Source organism: Trachymyrmex septentrionalis, unplaced genomic scaffold, assembly GCF_001594115.1.
Source record: "Trachymyrmex septentrionalis isolate Tsep2-gDNA-1 unplaced genomic scaffold, Tsep1.0 scaffold44, whole genome shotgun sequence".
Lineage (NCBI taxonomy): Eukaryota > Metazoa > Arthropoda > Insecta > Hymenoptera > Formicidae > Trachymyrmex > Trachymyrmex septentrionalis.
In genome coordinates, this window is record NW_017305611.1 from 2,751,447 (window position 1) to 2,771,340 (window position 19,894).

Consider the following 19,894-nt stretch of genomic DNA (forward strand, 5'->3'; position numbering starts at 1 on the left):
CAGTGATATATATGCACATATTCGTGCGCGATTACATGAAAAGTATTTTCGTCTTTCCGCATCGAAGTTAATTTTACACAGCTTTCAGAATTGCGCTTCGCATTTAATTAACGAGCACGCTCGATTGCGAATCCGAGGCTCCGCAGCAGCGCACAGCGCGAACTTAATGACGATATTATTATTCGAAGCCTCGGCTTTGCTCGTACAGTACGAGCGTACTCGACCGACGAGGTGAGACTGGTGAGACTTGGTGAGAGATAGAGGATGATAGACAGAGGCGTGCGTTGCGTGCGACCTACATCGCTTGAATCACCGCGAGTCGCTTTATCTATTTTTAAGCGCGGATCTATATTGTATCTTGGTGCACAGATCGCGATGCGTGACGCGAGGGAGCAAGGCGGTTCCGCTCGGCGGAAAACGAGGTATTTAAACGGAGCGTTATTCGCGGAGATACTTGGAACTTATCACGTGTTAGAGGTGTGCAATCTGCCGATCTTATTAAAGGCTTAAGCGCGATACGGATCGTACGATTTAAGCGCAGGAACGAAGCAGCGCGTAAAATTTCAAGGCAGCGTTGCGTGACGCGCGCGTGTGCATGAATCTCCAGTATCGCGTATGTCGGCGGTTAAACGAAACAGAACTAACTGTCACCATGCAAGATAAGCCAGCTGAAAAGTATCGACTAGCGCTTGACGTGAGAAAATGGCAAAAAGACCGCGGCTCGCAGGGTTGTGTCACGCATTCCGAAAATTTCAATAACCTGAGCTCCAGACAAGATTTCCTTCACTTTTCCCCAATTTTTCAATATTTGCAAATTTTGTTTACATTTCCATCCTGAATTTCGAAGTCGTCAAATACTTCATCGAGAGCACAATTTATAATATAGCAATAAATCGCATATAAATCGCTGTCGTTTCCATTTAATTAACCTTCGATTTAATTAAGTTAGGTAATATTCCAAAACTACGTAAGAGTGCGATGTATATACATAATGTCAGATTTCTTTAAAGCCAAGAGAATTTTTATTTTCCACAAAATTCCCTTCTTCTTGATTTCCAATTTCGTGGCAGCTTTGGTACAGTAAGTAAACGTAATAACATTCTATCAAAATCCCTTGAAAGATTAACCGATAAATTCAGTTTCTACGAGACTCAATTGACGAGTCCCTTCATTGAAATTGTTAATCGTTCAAAAACTATCGATGCACCCCGAATACATATTCTCCTCCGACATTACGAATCTCCGATTAACGAAGAGTTCAGCTGTTAAAAAACAGACGAGGGACAGTTTAAGGGCAGCCCATATCTCCATGGTCGATCGATAAGAAGACTGCAATGTGTATTACACAGCCACGAAAATGTAATCTCCCATCGGCGCAGGCTGTCGCTTCGACGTTGCGCGCGAGTGAATGCGCTCGGTCGAAGCAAATGCAACGCGCGTATCGAAACGACGCGTTTGTTTCGCGGGACGCGCGATTGTGTCCTCGTCGCGAAACAACACGACGAGAAACACTGCGGGTTTAAAAGTGCGGAAAAAAAAATCACAAACGCGATTGAACGTCACTCCGTCGGTCGAACGGCCGGCAAATTCCCCCCTCCCCCCTCGTGCGTGATGTGAAACGATCGATAAGCGACCGCGCAAGACCGCGAGATTCAGCGCTGGACAACGCGGAGTGTCGCGGAGCGGCGAAATCGGATTGCCTCGGGGCGGCTGCGAACGTTTCGACCGTTTCGACGCACGTGGCGACGCCGTATCGACGAGCCTGCACCAGAGCCTGGGAGAGCCCGTGAGAAATGTATGTACGTGGCTCGCGGTTCCGCGTATATTATTGAAGACTTGGCACGGATCGCGCTAGAGAAACTGAGAAACGCTTGCTCACTCTTCCGCGCTGTGCACTTACGATCTTTATGCGCCCGTAGCCCGCGGTGACATTTAGTTGTTGGAATGCGCGGGAGCGTCGACGCCAACACGCAGTGTCGGAATGATGCACCGTAAACAATGACGTGGCGTTGAAACTCATCTTAATCGGCTTATTAGTCTTCTCTCTCGGTTCGCCGTTTATCATGTCGTGTTCATCATATATGCGTTCCGCTTAAAGTTGCCAGAGTTAACATTAAGATGAATTCCAGAGAGTAACGGTATATATATATATATAGAAATTAAATTACATCTACTACGTACACGAGTCGAAATTTTATACTTAAAATAATACTCTGATAAATCTCTTTTTGATATTATTTAATCTATTATAACTTTTATTTATGGAACCGCAAAATTCTACTCGAGTTAAATCTTTTCACCTGCTTCCGATCTTTAGGAATTTTACGTCTCTTTTAATGTGCCTTAATTTATAATTCCTATTTAAAATCGTCAGATTCTATTAAAGATAAAATTGTCCTTCTTTCGATTTTAGCTTGAAGTACTACTTTTTATCATTATCATATTAAATACTTCAATCTCTTGTTACTGACCGCTGTAATCTTAAATTTTATTTAATAATATTTTGTAACAGATTGTAATACATTGATATTTTCCCATGTGATATGGGACTGTTGTATTAAACAATTAGGACTGTTACATTTTAATAAGTATGTATTATAAACGACCTCACGATTCGAATACCGAAATAAATTCAATGGATAATCGATATAGTCGTTAAAACGTGTTTACATTCATTTATATACTTATATATATACAATATATATATATATATTTATAGAATTAAATCTATTTCCGAAAAATTTCAAACGTAATAATACATTGTTTAATCAGTCCCGTCATCTCGATTTAACATAGAAATAGAAATAAATCTGCGCGACACCGCACGCGAACGGCATCCCGGTCCGCGACCTTGCGCTCACTCCCGCACAAAAGCGATCCGCCTATTGATTACACGCGGGAGGCGCGCACTTGCCAATTTATCCGTAGGCAGAAAACGCGCCAGCGCGGTGTCTCTCGCCGCGTGTGTGACAATAGAAAAGCAGGAAGCCCTCATCTCTCTTTCTCTCTCTCTCCATGGTGGATTCCATGCAATCAATGAGCTCTGGCGGCGTCGGCGGCGGCGGCGGCGGCGCGACCAGCGCGCGGATTAATCCGGCTTTACGACGTATTTTTTTCGTTCCGGCTCTATTCCGCCCTCGCCTCGCATATCCCGGGCGCAGCTTCCCCTTTTCGCTCACAGCAAGCCGATATCCATCCTCGTCGTCGTCTCTTCCATTCTCTCTTTTTTTTCTCTCAGTCTTTTTTTTTCCCCCCACTTTCACGTGGGATGCCTACCCGGCATCAAAATACTACAGAGAGCGCATTAAGAGGCAAAGTCGGTCCGCCGCGCCAATTACATTCGGGCGATCGTAGTTTTCCCTTCCCGACTTCGGCGACGAACGAACGAATGAATTCCATTCGAGATTTAAACGAGGAACGACTTGGGATTCGACAAACTTCTACCTTACTTTATATCGAGGAAATAAAAAATTGTCGTTGTATTCGAAAAAAAAAAGTGTTTTTTTTTTTTTAATAATCGATTAAAATAGTCATCCTTTATTTAGCTGCGTTCATCCAGAAAAAGTGTAGCTTTGTAACTTTGTTGTAAGATCGTTTAATGTAATTGGTTTGTACATTTAGATCCAGTGAGAAACTAAGAGCAGTCATATTAAAGATTTTTACAATTGCAAAGCTGCTTTTCTTCTGCTCAATGTAGAACCTAACCTTTGCGCTTGGATCCGCATTAATATAAAAGAATTTGCTAAATGTTTTATGTTAATGCGATTGCATCAATTAAGCGATTGTTCGTGTCAGGAAGACTCGAGTAATGAATATGCTAATTATAATCACGGCAAGCGCATATGCTATTCTTAGATATATATATATATACACACGGTCGCGCGTCAATAAATATGAAACTTTATAGTAAAATAATATTTTTGTGATATTATAAATTTGACGGCATTCAGCAATGACGCAGTTATTCGAGATAATCGACCGCTTCAATAGTTTCGCTTCGAAGCACGGCTTTTTTTTTCCAGTCGGCTGTGCGTGAGTCGGCGACAAACTTCTTATTGCTCAAAAATGTCGTACACGCGCGCGCGTCGAAAGTTTAAGAAAACTGCGGCGAAGAAAAAAAGAAAAAGTACGCCCATCGCCACCGCGACGAGGGGGAGAAAAAGTTTTAGCAAGAGAACCAACAAGAGCCGGTGGCAAAGTTTTACATAGTTATTCCAGATTATTAAATAACGTTATCCCTCCTCGTATACCTTTAGTAAATAGCGCTCGCCGACAGCCACAAATAGACTGGGCAATAAAAAAAGTAGGTATGACTAACTCACAATGTATTTTCCTCTTTTATTAGCAACTTTACTCGGCACGTTCCATCATTACGTCGTCGGAAATGTTAAATATCGGTCGGGAATGTACGTTGAACGAAAAAAGAATCAGAATAAGTACGACAACCGTGTTCTCTCTATTATGTACAGAAAAATGTGTGTGTGTGTATAAAAAAAAAATCCTTCACACTTGCTCCTTCACACTTGATATCAAAAATATGTTTGTCGAAAAATTGACAAGCAGTAATGCGAATTCGGAGCAGCGTGTATACGAGCTCTCATTAACGGCGCACAAAGTTTTATCGCGCGTTAAATAACGATCGGAAACCTTCGAGTTAATTAGGCAGCTGTATTTTGCAACTTTGCGGAAACACGGTGGAGCGAGAACGCGAGCTGCTCGGACCTGCTAGGAATAAAATTTATGCGATGCGATACAAGTGCAATCTCTCCCGACGTTCACCGCCGTGCGCGATGGTCGAAACGCTGGAGGAGAAAGGCGGAGATATACTTCACGGCAATTGAGACTAAATTGAACTCTACCTGGAAGTAAAAGAAATCGAGGTGCAGTTGCCTCGTTCGACTTTCACATTGGGCAATTCGATTACGAGTTATGAAAGCGATTTACACGCTACGATTTACCATACGTGCGTTCAACACCCACGTGTGTGTGTGTGTGTGTGTGTGTGTGTGTGTTGTGTTGTGTGTGTAAAATAAATTCGCGCCGCACCGTCGCGTGAGACTTTAATTTTCGAGCAAATAAACATATACGCGGGCAATCACATTGTACGGAAAAGAACGTTGATAGCGTGTTATTCTCGACTGATATACATTCTTAAAGTTCACTTACCCATTATTAGACAACGCGAGCGACTGCTTTTATTCAGCAGTCTTTGCCAAGGCTACTCGACTTTATAAGAGTTCCCAAAAGGATGTTCTACTCTTTTCATACATTTTATCACATCGTTACAAATACACTTTATTTCTGAAATAAAAAAAAATTTTACTTTTTACAGGAAACATGCAACTAATAATGATGGAACGATATACGTACCGTTGGCTATACGAATTGGCTACGATAATTTTAGATAATTTCAGATAAAGATATTTCTATTCATAGATAAACGATGTAGCTTGCTACCTGTAAATAGAGATAACGCACGAAAAATATGTCAAATTTAATGACAAATATTCCTATTGACAGAATAGCTTGCCATATCGTATTATCATATCGTATGACTCACAAATGAGATAACTTTCTAAAATTACAAATGTGACACTTGTATGATAACGGGACATAATATGCATCGATACCATCGTTCCAACAAAATATAAAAATGTTAATCCAACTCATTATACAATATTACATTATTAAAAAATTGATTAAACAAATTCTTAATAAGAAATATATTGGAAAAAAAAAAATGAAAAACAACAATTTCATATTATATTTATTGCTAACTGCGACATATTAATATATTATTTTCATCGCGAATAATGTCCATTATTTATTCATGAAAAAATTAACGCGCAATAAATTTTTTGCTGTGCGATACGACTTTACGTTATTTTTCATCACACCTTGCAATATCGAATAAATAACAAATCTCTCAAACAAGATTACAAATTGTAGAAATTACGAGTGTAACAACAAAAAAAAAAAGGAAATCAAACGAGCAGATAGAAAACGTAGGCGAAATAAATGAAATAATGTTATATATTCGAGAGCTCGTAGATTACTGATTTGCGTCAGTAGCTGATTTTCGACGATGTGATAATTACGTTTCTCATTTCGTGCCGCTGTTAGCTCCACTTTTCACGCTGCGCTGACGCAAAAGTGCTTCTTTTCCAAGAAAACAAATTAAAAAGATTAGCATCGGCACCGTTGCCCAAGTTAATCGTAGAAGTAGGAAGCAAGCAGAATACGTCGTGCCTTATCGCGCGATAAGCGCACTCCAGACGCGCGCCGGGGGCTTTTATATCCGTAAGGTTCATAAATTAAGCAAAGCCAGTTAACATCGAAGAAACAAGGACGAGGAGTGGCTGCCATGTTGGCGTGGGGTCGACGAGGAATATATTTAAACCACGTCTGTCTGGCGTGTACCTAAACGTGCCTCGCGAATTTACCGCTTCGATTTGCGGGGATGTACTCACTAACGACGTTAACTTCAGAAAGACAAGATAGATCGTGGTCCTCCTTTCTCTTTTTTCGCTAAACGTTCTCTCGCTTCAAACACTTCATTCGTGATAAGCGCGAGCGCATAAACGTACGACATTAAGAGCGGGACGACGATAAATTTGTATAAGAGAGGGAAGAGGAGAGGGGATTATGAAAAGGTTCAACGTGTGTTTCATCGCCGTGCGAACCTTACAATTAAACGTACCCTCGCCCTCAGACTTCGCCTCTCGCGAGCTCCCACGAGCTCCCACGAGCGGACCGTGAAAGTTTTATGAATCCGGCGGAATGGCTCTGCGAATAGTTCGAATGTAAAGGATCGCGCGGACGTTATATCAAGCGCCGTTTAAAATTAATTCCGCGGAAACCCGCGCGCGCGCGCGCGCGCGAATACAGTTAAGAGAGATGATAATCCGCGATACACGTATTATTCGCGGTCGGAGAATATTAATTTCCGGGATCGGCAGGGTCGAAATATAATCCCTGTTGCGCATCTGAGAGCGAAAGAGAGGAGGAGCGGCGGGGACAGAGAGATAGAGACGGTTAAATCGATACGACATTACGGGAACAATAATAGGTTTCTATCGTTGTTTGCCCCCGGAATTAATACGAACAAGGAAACGAGAGATCGGCGGTAGTCGCGCAGTGCGAGCTAAGCTACTTGCTCGTTCATTCAATGCGCTTACGTGGGTGGCTCGTTATCAGCACAAATTACCTTTGCTCCTACGCGCTTAATTTAGTTCCGAGCGTACAATAATAATGCTCGCATGACGCGCGAAATTGCCGTGGATCGATGATAGCGACAATTCAAGATCAAATCGAGTTTTGCCGTCGGTGGGGAGGATCGCGATAACAGACGTTCAATGGCGATATTGTCCTGCTCTTGTGCGTTGCATAAACTCGCAATAATGCGACGAGATCCATTGTACAATAAAACAGGGACGTGCGACAATGTTACTTACAATCCGTCTGGATTACATTTAAAGATTGTTAACGTTTAATCGCAAGACGGGATATTTCTGATAAATATTGATCTTGCGATCTGTCAATCACTTTTACAACTTTTAGTTGCCGTCGAATTATTGAATGAGAGTTTCAACACCGTGCACCATTAATAATGTTATTAACACAAACGCTTTGCGTTCCGTTCGATAACTTTCTCGCACGCAAGTGAAAATTTATTATTTCCCACGCCCATTCCTGCGTCTACTTATTTCACGGGATTCCGTTCACGTAATTTACATTTTTCTTCCGTATCGATGTGTTACGTATAAAATGTGCGTGCCTGTATAAGCAAGTTCCATCGCTAGCACACGCTGATTAAACATCGTGCAATGGCGTATAAAGAGTTCGCGCGTCGGAGCAATAATGCTGCCGTGGAAAATATTTTCGCGAGTAATCGCGAACGAACACAGATTTTTCAAATGTTTAACGAAAGCTCGTCGCGGCGCAGCGCGTACGGTGTGTCTTTGTTTAATCATACACAGCGAGAGACGTAGCGCTACGTAGTGCCGTGTAGGTACTTCGAACACGGCCAGGTGCGTATTTCCGATGGTATCGGCTCGGAAACACGCCACGCGGCGCCGTACCGCGTACAATCAGCACCGCTATAAATTACGTTCCGCGTACACGTTCTTCAACCGCGTAGATCCTCAACGACAGGAAACCAAAAAGAGATATATAAAGCGCGTCTGAAAAAGATGTCCGTCGACATCCGTACGTGGGAAAGGCTATCGCGCTCTCGATTGTAAGAAAGGAAACGAAAGAATGAAAAACGAATGCGGCACTTCCCATTGATCGGCAATCAACATAATAAAACGTCGAGCTGCTGATTAAAAACAATTACTTAAATTAATGCGATGTTCTACATTTAAAAATTAAAATACGAGTATAGAGGAATTATCAAATTACGTTAACGGCGATGAATTATCAATCGATAAGTTATTAATTGATTAAGATAACGCGGTTGATTGAATATTGATCGAAGAGAAAGATCGAAGAGAAATCGGCGTCATTAAAATAGCAATTGCGCGGATTAACTGGGGAGAAATAATTTCTGAATAAATTTCGGCTTCGCGCGAATCGGCGTACGTAAATTCTGTCGATTTCTGCCAGAGTTTCGGAACAAGTGAAAACTATAATTAGCCCATTACTCAATACTGAATACGTTGAAAGTGATCCAAGGCTTTGACGAAAATACCGTGTCGGTCGGCGACTGAGCGTTATTTGTGGCGTCAAGTTGCGATTGACGATCACGCAGGATTTATAACCTGCGAAGAATCCCTAACCACCGCGCGCGCGCGCGCGCGCGCGAGCGTGACAAAACGGTATCTCTACTTAACTTTATTAATATCTCAATCAAAGGCAAGTGACTCTAGGCTAGGTGGAAAACTCGCATTTCTCGCGACCAGAATATCATGAATTCTTCACTGACGTAAATCGAGTGGCCAAGTGCCATGGATGCTTAGCTGGCAATTACCAATTTCTGAGTGTCGGCATTTATCAATGTTACATTTCCCTCGCTTAAATAAAATACCGGAAATCGCGTTCGGCATCCATGGCAGTTGGCCATTTTTCTAAGTAAACGTTTACTCCATGCAGAATTAATTTTCTTTATATCAAATGTATTCGATTAAATTTTTCATGTAAATATAATTGAATAACTTACAATGTAATAATTTCACAACTTTGTGTTATTAAATATTTTTTCTTTTTTTTTTCGGTATCATGTTTCTTGTACCTTGATGTTTTGCACTACCTTTACATAATCGAATCTATTACTTACTATCTTGACATAGATTACAAATTTGCCAATTTTCAATCTTTCGCGATCATCCATGCCGCATAACGGAATGTCGTACAAAGTGAAATGGTTTCCGATGCCCACAGCTGTTTGCCAAAAAAAATCCTCAGTATATATCGAATAACTGAACCAGAATTAGAATTGTTTAAATTGAGTTTGCTAGTCCTGCTAGAATCCTACACGTTGCAATGCGACTTGCAAATTGTGCTGAAATCGCGAATTTCCATCGTATGATTGAGTGACGTATGCTAGAATTTTCCAATTCCGATACATTCGCGAAAATCGAAACGAAACTCGTAGGGTCGAAATTAAAAAAAAAAAAAAAAAAAAAATCAACTAACAAGAGACAGAGGAAGAGAAAGTGATGGATCGTTAAAGATAGAGAAACAAAGGACGGAATGATCGAACACAGTGGGAGACACATATCCTAGCATTCACTGTAAAGAAAAGCCTGGATCGATCGCGTTTCTCATTTCTCTGGGTCTCGTCTTACAAGACCACACATCCTTCTAGAGTATATTCTTCGAAAAACCGACTACGTCTCAGATTTTCCCAAGGCAGTTTCAACAGTAACTACCATGTATATGTATACGTTGAGCACATGTGACCTTCTTATCAGATTGACTTTGACCACGATTATCGCTTCTATGGACGCAACTAAAATTCCGGTTGTACAAAATTCTGTGCTAAGAATTGAGATATCGATGTAAATGTTATATGTGACTAAATAAAGCTGAACGGACCTGTAGAGTTAGCACAACATTCTAATACGAAATTGAAAATATGGCGTATTAATTTTCTTCTTTTTTTTTTTAGTATAAAAATGTGAAACTTTTCTATTTTTATAAAAAATTGTAGAGCTATGAAGAGAGAGAGAGAGAGAGAGAGAGAGAGAGAGAGAGAGAGAGAATTACTGAAACTGTTGTTATCTTTTTTATATTAATAGAACGTCGTGCTAACTTCACAGATTCCAAGTAAATTTAAATGGATCTATGAAATTCGAAAAAGTATACATCTGTGTCTTGAATAATACAAACATTATTAATAATAAATAAATGACTGTAACGTGTGAAATGTAAATAAAGACAATTATTATTATTCTCCAATAATAAAATGATTTTCTAAATATAATGTAACATTTGTCGTTCTTTTTTGTCACTAAACTCTCATTGACATCAAAATGTCGGACTTGTTCACATCTATACATTGATCCACGCAGATCGTCGCAGTGATAACAAGAAAAAGAGCTTCGCGGTTACGCAAGTCGTCGCGTCGGATTAACAGTTTCGACACGCAACGATGCACCTGTATAGCGATTTTCGTGACGTCGCGGCAATTTGGCGTGTTTAGCGAACGACTTGACGAGTCATTAAACAGAGAACACTGGCAATTAATTATCACGTTTGCGTAATCGCCGCTCGGCGGCGGCAGCGGAGGTGTGGTTGCGCAACTATCGCTCATTCTGTTCTGTGTGCTCTCCTCTCTTTCTCTTTCCTACTAAACTACCTCCCCCCGAAATCCGTGATCCCCTCGACCTCTCTCTCTCTCATTCTTTTACACGGTACCAATACATTCGCGATTTTGAGCACGCGTGAAAATCTGAATTTTAATCCTGAGATGAGAATACTACATTGGAATGTGACTGAGGGATTGCGAGAGAAATAATTTTATTTTTTCTAAGAAAGATCAATAAGAAATCCAATATATGAATACTTGAACTTATTTTCAACGTTTTAAGGTTAAGAATATTGCGCTATCAATTTGTTTCTTTTTTCTTTTTTTTTCCTTTTTTTTTTGTTTTCAATAAATTCGATGAAAATGCCAATAATATGTACATCCTTGTTAGAATTAGTTTTGATCCTCATTCAATGAAGACAAGAGGTTTGTTTTTTATTCCTGCACTAAACTGCACTAAAACTCTTCTTCTCGCTTTCGCTAAATATCAAACATATTTCATTTTAAATTCCAAAAGTGTACACTTCAATTCAATTACAAAAAACAGAGACCTACAGTGGATCCTTTGAATAAGTGTTCCTAATGAATATTCAGAGCAATTTGCGAGAATAATAACAACTGAAAGAATTCCGATTAAATCCCCGAAGGTTAAATCTGTCTCACGTTTCGTGTTTTTCACGTGACCAAAAGGTAAAAACCTTAAGCAAAACGTAACAAATCATAAGATTCAATAAGAATACCATCGCTATTTTGTTCCGGATGAACGGCGACCTACATATTTAGAAACCGACACAATGGACGGCAGATAATGTGCGACTAAAGGAAAAAGGGAAAGAAAAAGATTGAAAAAAAAAAATTCGTTGTGGTTCTCTCAGTGGTGTCAAAGGGGGCGGAATGGCATGATAGGAGAGCGGTCACGAGGAAGGATGGTCAGCGGAATCCAAGGATTCTCTAGGAGGCATGTACGGTGCGAGAGACAAGGGACCAATACGTATTATAAATCAAGTAGAGACTCGTCCGCAAAGGAAATGTCGGTGGCAAAGAACGAGGGAAAAAGACGCTCGGCGGGGAAGAGGGAAGGAAGAAAGAAGGATACGAGACTCGTGGCGGTGTGCGGACCGAGAGTGTGCGGTCACGATCGTACATCACCGACGGTATTTACGAGGTACCACCGTAAATCAATGATCGCGCGCGATTCAACGAAATTCCTCTCTCCCTCCCTCTCTTTTCCCCCTTCCTGCTGCTTGTATGCTCGGCTTCCTTCTCCGTTTCCTACGTACGCGAGAGAACCCGTCCGTTCCCTACGTTTCACGATATACAGTGTATATTCCTCGGGATCGATGACGCCGGAATCTCGCGAGAAACCTACCTTGCAACAAGAAATGTCGGCGACCTCAGCTGAAGCCTCGCAATCAATAGATACACGACGAGATGCCTCGCGATAGCGCTCAGCAAATCCTGTATAATAATTGATCTAGAGCTAATATTCTTCATCGTTTTTCCGTCAATTAAGTTATACACATACACTCCATTTTATCGACTTGGCTAAACATATATTTTACCTTCAGTTCTATACCCCTGACTCTATACGTATGCGCAACCTACCTTTTTATTCTCTGTACACAACTTACTTCTCTTTTATTTTCTACGTTAACTCTATTACAATATATTTTTCACATTTAACTCACAGACCCAGTTTTTCATTGTTTCAACTTGGTTAACTTACTTAAATGAGGTAGTTAACCTCATTTAACTTGATGACGATACTATAAAAATTGTGTTGTTTCTCTAGCTACGGTTAATCATTAAACTAATGACTTTGTAATGATAACTTTAACAATTATTCACTACAAAACTATCAGTTTAGTGAATAGCCAGAGATAGAAAAATATAATGTTTACATTATTATTAGGTTAAGCCTAATATTAACAAGCAAGTTAACCACCAAATGAAAAATTGGATCTTCGAAAAATCACCTTTTCGAGTATATATAGTAGACTTTCTTTAGTATAACTTTGTTATTAATAAAGATATACATACATTTGCCTGGTACTGTTAAGTCCCTTAATGTACAGCGGTACAATTAAAAAGAAAATTTGTTCGAATATGTTCAGTTTTATGAAAATTACGAGCAATCAAATTGAATTGATATATTATATAGCCGATTGTGTTCTCGTAGTGTGGCATTTAACAGTTAATCGTATGGAAGAAAAACAGCGAAAAAATTACGCGAAAGAAATCTGTATATCTCGGACAATATACTAAAGAGAAGTGTAGCAGATCGGACGGATCTCGGGACGGATCTCGGGACGGATGGACTTTTTTTTTAGGTCGAGCTAGTCGGACCCGTTTAAGGCCGAGTATTGTTTGTTCAGGCCCTTTAAACGTCGTTTAAAGCGTGACTCTTGCCAGCCCGGAAAGGATCGTTTTAACGAGGAGGTTTTGGGACAGACGGACCAGGTCAGATCTCCTACGCTTTACGGTTACGCCACGAGGCGTTGCCCTTTTTGCGTTTCTCGTAGGACTCCCAGGAATCAGTTGCCGCCTTTCTCGCCGCACAAAGGAAAAGGTTGCCTCCTCTCGCAGCTGATCCCTTAAATCATATTACACGATCGTCGAGGATAAATCTGTCTACCAATCACGCCTCTTCCTTTCTCGCAAGGAAAATCGCTTATGTCGCCTAATCTTCGTAATGCGGGACGCGATGTCTTCCAACGCAATTTCAAGCATCGAAGAGATTAATTTATATAAACGGATAAATATCTTTTGAAGTCGATAAATCTATCTCGGGTATGTGAAGTTAGCACCCCCGAGAGTTCTGATTAGAATTCTGGCTTCCTTTCAAAGAATGTAAAAGTTTTATGTTTATAAAAAAAAATGTCCGACATTTAAAACATTATTAAAATAACATTTAAAAAATTCTAACTTCACACCTAACGTTACGACAAGAACTAGAGTCGATCCTGATAGAAAAAAAGATATTTATTTTTTCAAAAAGAGAGAGAAAAAATAAAATTAATTGATATCAAGTCCGAATAGTTCTGACATTTGGTCTTTGTTACTTAACTTCGTTAACATGCAATTATTTTTTTCTTCAAAATAGTTACAATATCGTTTCTAATTTTATTATTATTTAAATTTATTTTCCCTTGTATTTCTACTGGAAGTAATATTTACGATATCATTTACACGTCAATATCTTTTATCAACAAAGAGCATTCATTAATGTACATTATGAGCGAACGTATCCCAGGCCAAAAAAATTATACTGAATACACAGGTAAAGGCATCATGATAAAGAAAAACAAAAAATCAGAGTAGCGACGAAAGATGAAAGCAACCTCCAACTGATGTTTCAAAGGAACCGTAAAAGTACAATAAGGACCGAGGAAAAAGGGCCACCATGCTTTCCACACGACGGGAAGACGGTCGAGGGAGACAATATAAAGTCGAAACCCCGGACGCCCAAAAGTCGTATTTTTTTTTTTTTTTTTTTTTACACGATCGGATTACAAAGAATCGAAGGGCTTCAAACGCCCTCGTAGTCCTTCTCGAGATCTGTACGAACAGCTGACTGAATCTAAACTTGGATGATGGAGTGCGCCCTCGAAGAGCTGCGTGCTATTTTCGAGACGCCGCGTGCACAAGCGTGAAATGAAACAAATAATACGTCACTTCCGCTCGGAGCGTTCCGCGTTTCGATTGCCTCCGAGAACATTCAATGATTGAAAACGTCGTAATTTTATCGTGCAGTTTTTTAACATTATTTTTAAATTTATATATATATATATATATATTTACAAAAATTCCCATTTTTAACGTAATTCATTCCGGAGAATTTTATTATTCTAATTATCCTTAAGTGTGTAAATCAAAATTTTTTGGAGTAAAATAATTTCACTCGAAAAATGAAGTTATTACCGAATCGCTCGAGTTGGAGTGACTTTTCGTTCATATAATGAATTTTTTCACTCTGTATCGTGAAGTGAATCTTTTCGTTTGTATAATTAGAGAATAAATTTGGAAACAATGCAAACACATGCCAAGCAAGAATAGCGAACATTACATAAAAATATCTTCTTTTATAAAAAAGATAAAACACAAACAAGACTTACCTTACGTAAGCTTAAATATTTTTTTTTAATTAAGACCCCGTAATTAAGTTTAAATATTTTTTTTAAATTAAGACTCCTGCTTTTGTACTAAGGTCATTTTGACTAAAGAAGGAAGACTCCAAAAGAATGAAACATTTATTATGGTTAAACATTTATCTTTACGAAAGTGAAATGTCACTCCATCCCGAATAGCAGTATTTTCACTATCGACTGGAGTAATTTTCACTCCTCTTGACTGAGATTTTACCCTAAAAAATTTAGAGAGTAGAGAAGAAACGAGGATCCAAAGACACAAGCCATTTCCGTTACAGAAAAATTCATCACAGCTTTTTTTATTCCAATCAGAATATATACGAATTATATTTTTCGACAGAGAACTGCCAAAACGCTATTTAGAATTTTAAAGAAAAAAAGTATCGTATTTCTGAAAAAAATGTGTATTAGTAGGATTTGAAAAATTTTTATTGAAGAATCCAAAAAATCGCCGTAAAGTTCTTTCATTTATTTTTGAACGAATTAACTTTGAAGTGAAATATGTTTCACGTTACGGCGTACGTACAATTCGCTGTTTAAATTTCTATAAATCAATTTTCGAGAAACACCAGATTACACTCGATGCTCGCGTTTCGTACACCGCGCCTGATAGTACGTTTAAACTGGACGTAGTTTAATTCCATTAGCAAAACGAAGGCTACGTGCGTTTTAATTTCGATTTGATGCCTCGAGCTGTCGGTCAACTCCATTTAAGCCGACGAATTAAAAGCGCTCGCTAATGTGACTCGCTCGAGAATTAACTTTGTACGTTCAAGTGATTTTCGTGAGACGGAGAAGAAATAGGGTCATGGCGTGGGCATCTCGAGGGCATCGTGGAATTTTTTGTTCCAAGAAATCGACGCTACGTTTTGGGCACATGTGCGTTGCGCAAACATTAAACCAGTGATTATCGACCTGCGTCGTCGCCAGAGTACTAACGTTGAAAAACAATCGAGAGAATTTGAGAAAATTTTAAACAAACATTTTTTTTTTTAATCTTTTAAAATCATAAATTATAAAAAAAATTATTATGAAAGATAAATTAATTTTCTACACGAAATTAATTTCCTATCAATATAAATAAACGTATAGTATAGTCTTGCGCAATGAGACTTATCAATTACATCATCAGTTATTTTTTCCTCTTTGCTCGTTTTCTACGTGAACAGCATTGAAATATCGAATCTCTCGCTGGAGGTAAATCGAGAACCACTGATAAGTGATAACAAACAACATGGAGAACTCACCTGATGTAAATGATGACCCCGTTGGTGCATATCCTTTTCCACCCACGTGGCACGGTGATCGCAGAGGGTTGTTGCTGCTGCTGCTGCTGCTGCTGTTGCTGTTGCTGCTGTTGCTGCTGCTGCTGCTGCTGCGTAACCACTGCACTGCCGTTCATAGTCAACACTGCGTTATGCTGCACGTTACTACCATTGTTACTACCGTTGACACGCGACGGCCGCGCAGCCTGCTGCGCACACGCACTACCACCGCCAGGATGATTATTACTCGCCGGCACGCCACTACCGTCGTGCTGCAGTCCCGGCTGATGACTCTGACTCTCGTCAGGACTACTGAGGCTGCTGTAGGTCGTCGTCGATGACTCGTCGGACCTGACCGAGTCGCAGCCGGCGGTCGCGACACCAGCACCACTACCGTCACCAACACTGACCACCGTCGGCGCCGAAGAGGTGGCCTGCTGCTGCTGATTATCGAAACCGTCTTGCTGCCCGCTCTTGTCATCTACGCTCGTCGCAGCCTGTTGCTCAGCGACGTTTTGAAGCGCGATCCCGTTACTACCGTCACCGGCGGTAGTCGATGTACCATACGCGACGACACAGTCGTCCTCACCACCGAGAATACCAACGTCGCTCGGATTCGATCGCACGACGATACTATTACTGTTCGTCGCAGGACTGTATTCGCCGGTCATCCTCGCGGAATACGCGTCACCACCGTGCTGCTGGAGCCGTGCGCTCTGATACGTCTTCACGCCGGACACCATCGGATTGTTATTACTCCCAAGACCGTTCGCCGTCGAGGAGCGTTCTCCCTTCTTCGACGGGCGTTTGTTACCGCGCGACGTCGCGACGCGCGTCATTATATCCGTCGTCGTCGTCGCCGTGGCGCACACTGTCGTCGAATGCCCCAGGTTGGCCTGTCGATACAGCATCGCGTAATCCTCTTCGTCCTCATTGTTCGCCAGAGAAGAAGTATGCCTGGACTCGCTTCCATCCGTCCCGGGATTCACCACCGTCGCCGTCGTCGTCGTCGTCGTCGTTGTTTCGAGTGACGGCTTCAGACGGCAACAGCCGATCGCGGGGGTGGTGGTGGTGGTGGTGATGACGTTGTTCCCTACGTTGCTATCGTCGGCGCAATATACGGCGGTTTTGGCGGGAAAGGTCGTCGTAACCGCCTGCGCCGTCGCCACCTGCGGAGCCTGTAGGATACCGGTGTACTGCGTCGTCGTCTGTTGCTGCTGTTGCTGTTGCTGATGCTGATGATGCTGCTGCTGCTGCTGCTGCGGCTGCTGCTGCGGTTGTGACTGATAACCGACCGCGATAGCGGCAGCAGCGGTCGCGGCGACATTCTGACCCACCGCCGTGGCGTACGCAAAGTTCTCCCCCGACACGTAGACCAGAACGCTGTTCTGCTGTATAGATTGCTGCTGCGGATGATGCGATTGTTGCTGCTGCTGCTGCTGCTGCTGTTGTAGTTGTAGTAATTGTTGTTGTTGCTGTTGCTGCTGCTGCTGCTGCTGCTGCAACGCCTGTTGATGATGCTGATGGCCGTGACTCGGGGGAGCAGGAAGCGTGGACGGCTGCTCAGGCTTGCCGGCCATGGTCCAGGTCCAGGTCCAGCAGCGCGGCGGATGACCCTGACGACACCCACGACATCACTGGCACGACGTGGCACGTAGCTCGCCTACGTGAAGACACCGGCGGCGGGTACTGCCGCATCCTCTGTGAGCCGGCTCACGATTCCTCACGCGCTCGACAATAACGATGAACCTTCTGCAGGTCCACGTAGAAGGATGCTCGCACTCTCACCGATGTCCCTGCTGTACGTACCGTTGCGTCTCTCCGCGTAGAGGCGTAACACGTAGCACGACATAATATTACGTCGGTCGCACGACGAATATCGAATTTCCTTTACCCCCCCTCGGGGACGGAGATGTTCCTTCCTACGTGGAAAAACGGGAAGGCGGGAATGGTTGGACTCTCCTACGTCGCGCGTCGTACTCGGTGCGTGTTTGGCGCGCGTAGTACACGCTGTCGCTGCTCGCCGCCGGTGCCGGTGCCGGTGCCGGTGCCGGTCAATGGCCGTCTAACCTCCTTGACGCGGCGGGGATTGCTGGGCATGGCGCGGGACGCGCCGACGATGTGTTTTCCCTCCCGCAGTTGGCTCGCCTTTCTTCTCCTTCTTCTCCTCTCAGCCTCCTTTCCTGAGGATAGACGGACGCTCGTCAAAATGTCGCAGCTCGCGACACGTCGTCGCACGCGAACGCGATCGGAATTCGAAACGCCGCACCATCGGGTGCCTCCGACTGCCGGCTGACGTTTTCCTCCGCCTCTCTCTCTCTCTCTCGTGCGCGCGCGCGCGCTCTCGCCCTCGCTCTCTCACTCTCTCTCTCTTTCTCTCCCCTGCAAAAGTCTCGCTTCCGCGAGTGACGTTTCACGTCAATTCCTTTTGCCGCGCGGGCGAGTCGTTACGTAGCATGATCGTGCACGAGGTGGTGGCGAGCGACGGCGAGCAAGGTCGCGACTGCTGCTAACTTGACTCGAAACTCTCATAGCCGGCGGGCCGACGCGCGTAGGCGAGCCGCTTGTTTATCGGCGGGGAATTACGTCTCGGAGCAAGCGGACAAGAGAGAAAGAGAGAGCCTTACGTACGTACGCGCGCGCGCACACATACACATACATACACACACGCACGCACGCACGCGCACACACACACACACACACACAAAAGGTCTCGCTCGCGACTCAAGGTGACGGCCCGTAATTGCCGCCACCTATTTGCTCCGCTCTGCTCCGCTCCGCTCCGCTCCGCTCTGCTCCGCTCCGCTCCGCTCCGCTCCGCTCCGCTCCGCTCCGCTCTCCGCCGGAGCGACGCGGTCCGCGGACGCGACGTATAAATGTATAATCGACGGGCCGAAGCCGCAGATTCTCCGAACTGCGCCGCGATTATATTCAACTATATTCACTACGGACAATTCGAAATTCGGAGCGCGCCGAGTTACTCGCTTTACGCTTACCGAGAGAGTCTCTCTCGAACTTGTTAACTGCACCCGGCGACCTCCGTAACCGGTGTCAACGTCACCGGTGTCAACGGTCCGCGCTTTACTCACAGCCACAACACATAACTCCGTTCTCGATCGAATCGCGTTATAATGCACTCCGCCGCCGAACGAACAAACGCAAAGACGCGAACATGCGCGCGCGCGCGCGCACTCAATTATGTCATTACGCAAAACGGCACACTGCTTGGGTATATCTCGCCTTTCGGCGACAACCGTGGAGAGGAGGAGAGAGGAGAGGATGAGGAAGGGGGGGAACCCTCGCACGGTCACGCGACAACGATCCCGACGAATGCGCGAGACTCATGGACTCACGATGATAACACAGCCGAACGACGTGCCATCTCCCTCGACACTGACTGCGTACGCGACGCGGGTTTAATCGCGCCGGACTCGGCTGAAGTCGCCTCAAGTCGGCGGCTCGATCGGTAATATGGCGCGAACGCGCACACCGTACAAAAAACACTTTTACGCCGCTGGCGTAACGATTCGGGTTAAATCGCGCACGGACGGACGAACGTCGTGTTATGACGCTGTGTCATCGTCACAGCAGCAGCAGCAGCAGCAGCAGCGAGTATCACGACCACCACCACCGGCACTCTTCCACCACCACCATCACTATCATTTCCCCACTGGCTCGCGTACCACTACTACTTGATGTTTTACTACTACTATTACTACCACCACCACCAC

General features: G+C 43.2%; 1 protein-coding gene across 6 annotated transcripts in view; it reads right to left on the reverse strand.

Annotated features, from left to right (window-relative positions):
- Positions 1-19,894, reverse strand: part of LOC108751409 (nuclear receptor coactivator 6-like) — a 220,947-nt gene that overhangs the window by 200,475 nt on the left and 578 nt on the right. For 3 of the 6 annotated variants that reach the window (XM_018491591.1, XM_018491590.1, XM_018491592.1), the window contains exon 1: positions 16,146-18,483. In XM_018491591.1, the coding sequence (XP_018347093.1) occupies positions 16,146-17,743 (1,598 nt within the window). In that variant the 5' untranslated portion in view covers positions 17,744-18,483. Of the gene's footprint in view, positions 1-16,145; positions 18,484-19,159; positions 19,726-19,894 lie in introns of those variants that run through there. The other 3 variants (XM_018491589.1, XM_018491588.1, XM_018491586.1) reach the window with 2 other exon arrangements.